The sequence below is a fragment of the Barbus barbus genome (genome assembly GCF_936440315.1).
Source record: "Barbus barbus genome assembly, chromosome: 17".
NCBI lineage: Eukaryota > Metazoa > Chordata > Actinopteri > Cypriniformes > Cyprinidae > Barbus > Barbus barbus.
The window spans coordinates 31,449,575-31,457,074 of NC_136745.1; the positions used below are offsets into that span (position 1 = coordinate 31,449,575).

General features: G+C 42.5%; 1 protein-coding gene across 2 annotated transcripts; it reads right to left on the reverse strand.

Moving 5' to 3' along the window:
- Window positions 1–1,905: 1,905 nt before the first annotated feature.
- On the reverse strand, window positions 1,906–6,039 carry lyar (Ly1 antibody reactive homolog (mouse)). 2 transcript variants are annotated; one of them, XM_079437921.1, is made up of 9 exons: window positions 5,863–6,039; window positions 5,637–5,779; window positions 4,804–4,918; window positions 4,625–4,732; window positions 4,461–4,544; window positions 3,118–3,394; window positions 2,978–3,037; window positions 2,668–2,753; window positions 1,906–2,567 (listed from the first exon to the last, which is right to left on the reverse strand). In XM_079437921.1, exons 2-9 carry the CDS (start codon window positions 5,756–5,758, stop codon window positions 2,430–2,432), a joined length of 990 nt encoding a protein of 329 aa, XP_079294047.1. In that variant the 5' UTR covers window positions 5,759–5,779; window positions 5,863–6,039; the 3' UTR covers window positions 1,906–2,429. The 2 variants fall into 2 exon arrangements, with proteins under 2 accessions (XP_079294047.1, XP_079294048.1); XM_079437922.1 differs by having other exon boundaries at window positions 2,173–2,567; window positions 5,637–5,804; window positions 5,863–6,033.
- Between the last annotated feature and the right edge of the window lie 1,461 nt (window positions 6,040–7,500).

Below are 7,500 nucleotides of genomic sequence, written 5' to 3' on the forward strand. Positions count from 1 at the left end.
CTGACAGTAATCAGTGTTCAGCACTGCTCTAAGGTTAACTCTGTCTGCTTTACATGTTTCAAAATGATTAACAGGTGAAACCGTTCGCTAGAAATTTAGAAAAGTAATTAAAATCAAATGTATTCAGTTGTTACTTTAATAAAGAAATTGAAATAGTTACACTACCAATTACATTTAAAATAGGGTAACTTGTAATCTATTACATTTCCAGTGTAACCATCCCAGCAGTAAATTTACATTTATTCATTTAGCTGACACTTTTATCCAAAGCGACTTACAATTGCTATATATGTCAGAGGTCGCACGCCTCTGGAGCAACTAGGGGTTAAGTGTCTTGCTCAGGGACACATTGGTGTCTCACAGTGGATTCGAACCCGGGTCTCTCACACCAAAGGCATGTGTCTTGTCCACTGCGCCATCACCACCACTAAATATGGCAGGTAAAGGCTTGTAAAGTTAATGCAGAAGCGGCGTTTAACGTGAGCTAGGCTGTGCTCAAAGCGATATGATTACAGGTAAGCGCGGGATCAGCGCCGCACACGGGGATTATCAGTGTGTGTGAGTGTGTGTGTGTCGCTAACAGGCAGCTCTTTCTCCAGCTGGAAACCGGACTGCGGCGAGTCGTGACCCGTGGGTCTGTGCAGCGCTCGCACCTGTATGGAGCCTCTGTGCGGTGGGCCAACTGACCCCTGCCCCAGGAGAGAAGGAATGTCCCACACAAGAGTCAGATTCAGCCCTCACACCCCCACCTTCAACAGCTAATCTCTCCGGTGCGCCGCGGAGCTACCGGCGGAACACACAGCGCGCCCGGGTCACGTACTTACACACCTTTCTGTGCTGTTTAGAAGTGTTTAGAAGTGTAAACACAGTACCCTGATAGCACACGCACATCACGGGGACGTCTATTTGACATCTACACAAGTACATAAAGCAGTGAAAACTGCGTCTCTATATTTATCCTGTGTCCTTTTAAGATGAAAAAAGGTTACTATAGTTAAACCATGGTAACCACAAATTAGCCATGGCTTTGCTACACTAACCATAGTTTAACCATGGTGTTTGTAGTACTTTCATTTTTCTTTGTTTTTTATAATTGCACCACCTTAAAGGGGTCATATGATGCGATTTCTTGTTTTCTTCTTCTTTAGTGTGTTATGTATCTGTTTGTGCATGTATAAGATCTGCAGAGTCACAAAGCTCAAAGTCTCCCACAAAGGATTTATTCCATTTAAAAGAGAAGGCTGATCCAGACCAGGCTAAAACGCCTCATTTAAACCCCCCCCCCCCCCCCCCCACGTCTACGTCACGATGTGGAAATATTTGCGTAATGCAGCCCAAATGTTCACGCAAAGAAAGGCGGCGTGGCTTCAGTAACCGCAGTAGTGTTGATGCAGCCGTCAGGGAGATGCTGTGTGTTTCTATGAGAAAGCAGAAGCACTTTATTTGGCCTTCCGAGAGTAGATGCATTTAGGAATCATTGTTAAGATTTGTTCACAACAGAACAGCACAACCCAGATGTTCGAATTTGTGCAACGCATTTTATGGACAACAGTTTCGTGAACCTAGGAGAGCACAAGGCTGTGCACAAAGGCTATTTCTAAAAAAAGGGTCAATTTTGACTTTGCTATGACAATCTGGTGCTTCTGAATCAGTGACTGTAAGTATGTTTTGTTATTAAAGTAATTGCTATTGACTGTTCAAATACAGAGTTATGCGCAGTGTAGAGTAACGCGTCGTGTCTGTGTGTGTGTGTGTGTGTGTGAGAGAGAGAGACAGGGTCACATCACAGTGGAGTCAGCTGTCTTAACCGCTGCTTGTTTGTAAACACATACGAGCTTCATCACTGCGTCTGTCACGCGACTGTTTCCCTCTCGGGCTTGAAATGAAGGTAAAACTAAAGATATTATAATGGTCTTTACTTTTATTTTGAAAGCTGAAGCTCGTGATTATGGTAAGGGGCATAACATTTCCGACGTGCACTCTTGGTGTTCAGCCAATCACAATGCACTGTCAGCTGACCAATCAGAGCAGACGGTGCTTGTCGGAAGGAGGGGCTTTGTAGAAAACGATGTGTTTGAGAGAGGCGGAGCATAGAGGAACTACAATAAGGAAAGTTTTTTTGACCGTTAATGCATGTCAACATATTCTGCTACACCAAACAAACAAAATAATGATCTTTAAAAAAGCATCATATGAACCCTTTAATGGTTTGGTATTTGGAACGGTTTAATAAAAAAAGAAATCAGAAACAATATTTGCGATACACGCTCCGAAGTCCTGATTTGAATCAAATGATTGCAGACTCTAATCCTGAATGACAGAATCTGATCGATCTCACACACCAGACACTTGAGCGACAGCTAAAGACACAGATAGACGTGAGTTCACTCGGAGCATTTATTACAGCTAGAGATGATGAACAGCGTCCGTCACTTCACCAGTCTGACTCGGTCTTTGAGGATCTTAAACTTTGGGTTGTTGTTGATCTTTCTGTTGAACAGAGACAGAAGCTCCTCTTCCGATCTGAAGTTTGAGTTTCCAGTGAACGAGTAATACGCCGCTAAAACCTGCAGAAACACCAGAGTCAGCAAACGTCTGAAAAACACCCAACTCATACGACTTCAGATACAGCGTCTCTCTCAGAGTCTGTCCTGAGGTTCAGCTCACCTTCTTGCGGAGTTTCTTGACAGCGAGTCCGTCCTCCGGAGCGTCTCTCAGAACCGCCTTTATCGTCCCTTTCCAATAAAACCTCCCTGAGAAAACCAGCAGAGTTCAGAAGAGCTGAATCAGTGATGCTTCAGTCATTACAATCAAACAGAGACCATTCCCTGCACAAACTACTGAATCCATGAATAAATATGACACATGATGCTATTAAATCACAACACATTCAGAATAAAATTATGAATTTAAGAGTAATACAGCAGAGTAATTATAACCATCTCTGACTGATATGATTATTATTGTGGTGAAATACCTGTAGAGTTTGATGCAGACTCCTGGCTCTCTGGCTCCTCCCCCTCCGGATTCAGACTCTCTGATTGGTCAAACACACAGGAAGTGATTAAGAGGTCACATGAGGACAAACGGTCAGTACGGCACTAATACGACGTTTACCGTCAAACGCCTCCCGCTTTCTTTTCTTCTGTTTTTTGTTGCTCTTTTCGTCTGCGTTATGTCCGTTCTGTTCTTTCTCCTCTCGTTTCCTCTTTTTTCTCGTCTGTTTCTCGTCTGTGTTTTCTCCGTTCTGCTCCTCTGAATGCTTCCTCTTGTTCTTGTTCTTCTTATTTTTTTTCCTCTCATCTCTCTTGTTTTCTTTCGTCTCAGCGCCGTCGTTCGGGCCGCTTCGGCTCTCGTGTTCACTCGCCGTCTGATGGTTGGTTTGGTTGCTGTTCTGAAACATCAGGAAACAAGAGCGAATGAAAATACTTCAGCTGCACACTTTATTTTTATAAGCTTATACATGGAAAAATAAATAATAAAAATGTCATAATAATAATAATAATGATAATGATTTTTTTAAATGCTTTTGAGTCTCTTCTGCTCACCAAGACAAAAAATTGAAATATTATTACAGTGTAAAATATCTGTTTTCTATGTGAATATGTGTTAAACTGTAATGTATTTCTGTGATCTGCAGCTGTATTTTCAGCATCATTACTCCAGTCTTCAGTGTCACATGATCTTCAGAAATCATATTAATATACTGATTTACTGCTCAACAAACATTTCTAAAAAAATCCAAAACATTTCCTTACGACCTTACGTGAATTATGAATCATAATTGGACCTGTTCTGCAGCTGCATTAGAGCTAACATTAGCATCAAGCTACATTAGAAGGTCATCCTGGGGTTTTTAATGACCACAGAGACTCAGGACCACGGTTTATCGTCTCATCTGAAAGACGGTGCTTTTTTTGACAGAATAGCGTCCCCATCACTACACTGGGGTGTTAGGACCCACACAGACCACAGGGTGAGCGCCCCCTGCTGGCCTCACTCACACCTTTAGCTACAAGCTGTGTGAACACAAACCGCTGCAGACGGACTGAATATGAATGCCTGGTGAAATTTCTATTCCAAATATGACATATGGATTTATAATTTTGCACTCCTGAATTAAATTACTAAATTACTGTCACTGCAACAATGTTTTATCAAAACAGTGGTCAAATATCAAAGCTAGAGTCTTTAATCTTTCTACTGATGCAGTTTGTCCAGATCAAGTAAGAGTCTGAAGTTTTAACGTGCTGTGAAACTGAAACAATCTGAGGCCGTCGCCGATCTTTGTCAGTTAAGGGGTTAACACATTCAGATAGAAAATAGCTATTCGAAATTATAATGCTATTTCACGGTTTTTACTGTACTTTTATCAAATAAATGCAGTCTTGAAGAGCAGGAGAGACTTCTTTCAGAAAAATAAAAACATTTACACCATCAGAAGGAGGTTAAACACTTACGCTGTCGGCAGCCGTTGAGCAAATCTCCCAGACCTTCTCCAGTAAACACGGGCTGTAGATCTTCAGACAGTTCTTTATCCAGTTCTGCATGTGAACAAACCAATGATTCAGCACTCGATCATCAGACTGAACAAATCTCCATCACAGCAGTCTCAGATTCTCACCTCAAACTTGGCTTTCTTGCGCGGCACGTTATCGTGAGCGATGACCTTCTGCAGGATCTTCCGCACATTGGGCTCGACGTCAGGCTGCTCCATGGCCTGCTGGATCCTCTGGAGAAGGACAGATGCGTGAGTGACCAGACGAACCCATCAGACCTTCACTGACGTTCAGCTCCGCTCACCTGAATCCACTGCTGCTGCTTCACATCACCCTTGTTCGCCTTCGCCTGGAAGTCTTTACCGCCGTACTTCTGGTCTTCACTGATGCACTTGTTGTGGTTCTTGTAATCGTCGCCCCTGTGAACAAACACATCACACGCTCATCATCATCACACACTCTCACCATCATCACCACAAACACATCACACGCTCACCATCATCACCACAAACACATCACACGCTCACCATCATCACCACAAACACATCACACGCTCATCATCATCACCACAAACACATCACACGCTCATCATCATCACACACTCTCACCATCCTCACACACGCTCACCATCACGCTCACCATCCTCACACACGCTCACCATCCTCACACACGCTCACCATCACGCTCACCATCCTCACACACGCTCACCATCACGCTCACCATCCTCACACACGCTCACCATCCTCACACACGCTCACCATCACGCTCACCATCCTCACACACGCTCACCATCACGCTCACCATCCTCACACACGCTCACCATCCTCACACACGCTCACCATCACGCTCACCATCCTCACACACGCTCACCATCCTCACACACGCTCACCATCACGCTCACCATCCTCACACACGCTCACCATCACGCTCACCATCCTCACACACGCTCACCATCACGCTCACCATCCTCACACACGCTCACCATCCTCACACACGCTCACCATCACGCTCACCATCATCACCACAAACACATCACACGCTCATCATCATCACACTCTCATCTTCATCACCATCATCCTCACCCGCTCAGCATCAGCATCACCATCATCACACACTGAACACCAGACAAACTCCTACCAGAAGTCTTTGCTGCAGTCGATGCAGGACAAAACCTGGCAGGCGCGGCACCTCAGCAGATGTTTCTCCACTGCAGCTTTCTTCAGAGCCTCGCCGCAGGAGCTACACGTGAAGACCACCATCCTGAAGACCAGCAGCTGATCCTGAGAGGAAACACACGCCTTCAGTCTCACCGAGTGCTGTATGCAATGTTAGATCCCAGATCCTGATTCATGCGTCGCGTTACCTGTGCTCCTCTGCTTCACGCGCGTGTTGATGACCCGGTCCTCTTGATCCCCGTGAGCGAGTCTCCGGTATTAACTCTACTTCTCGTTGTTTAAAGTAAAAACACGCGACTGAATGAAACGCGCGCGAGTGTCTGAACACACGTGTGGTGCCGCTCTGAACGGAAACCGGAAACAGGAAATGGGTCATTCCTGGTATCCGGTATATTTTGGCTTCATAATTTTTGGAAAAAAAGTTACATGGTTTTCATGTTTCTAGCATTCTACCAAATTAGTGACATGTTTAACTACATAGAACACATACTGGTCAAGCTCAGTGACTTAATAATAATAATTATGTGTGTATTGTTGAGACACTCGCTGTGAATGTGCTCCATCCTGTCAGGGACATAGTTAAACTACAATAATGAGCAATAATAAGATAGTCTATGTCCCTCATGCCATAATGGTGTTTTTACTCTTGAAACAAAACAATTATTAATTCATAGATTAGGTCTTGATTATTAAGAACAGGTACTTTTTTGTGCCCATTTTTGCCAACAGGATGGTAAATAATATACAAATTTTGCTCAGAAACATTTATATGCTGGTAATGCTCCTCACCTCACAAAACAAGACAAAGGTATGCCAAACATTTAATGTTGCTTTCAAGTTTTTATTGCAAATGGCCTGTCTAGCAGGATCAGGCCGGAGCGTAACAGCTTGTAACAGGAGCTCTCCGGCACGGTCCTGCATGCTTTAGCATCTGTAACCTGTGGAACTGCTCCATAATACGGTTTCAAAACAATACCAGCATAGCTATGGGTGTATAAACACATCAAATTCAACATTTATCAGGCTTATAACGTTTATATCTATGTCAGATATGTTTTATTTTCCGTTGATCGGACACACATTCTCCATAATATATCCTAACTTTAAGAGTGACGAGCAGGAGAACATGTCTAAACCTGAAACAGGAGAGAGAGTTGACTCTTCGTACAGAAACACTAAACATCTCGTGCTGAAAGGGATCTCAGTGGGACTGGAGACGAGGGAGTATACTAACATGACTTTAGGGACACGGTAAATATATATAGTTTCACATGATTTATATGTATGATTAGATGAAGTTTAGCCTAGTCCATAACATCATTTAAAAATATTTTGAGGTTTTTATCATTTCATGATACAACTGAATGCCCGTATCAATAAAAAGGTGTGTAAAAAAACTAAATAATATTTGTAATGTCTATTATCTCTGTTTAAGTGATGAAGTAGACCTATTATGTATAATTTAAGCAATTTCTTATAAATATGGGACTATTTTAGAGAAAATATGAGTAAGTAAATCATAGAGGCAGAAAAGTCACTGTATAACAGGAATGACCCAAATACTACAAGTTCCTGCAAAAACAGCAGCTCGGGCATTTAGGGAAATACGTGTTTGTAAATGGGGAAAATTAATATGATTTTTTTATTTTATTAGATGGAGTCAGTGTATATGTATTTTCAATTAATATTTTGAACTAACATTTTAATTTTAATGTATATAATTTTTGTTTTGCGCTTTTGTAATTTTAATTCAATTGGGGGGGGGGGTTAAATAGTACTATACACGTTTATTTCATTTTGATTTTAGTTTATTTATTTCTAATTAG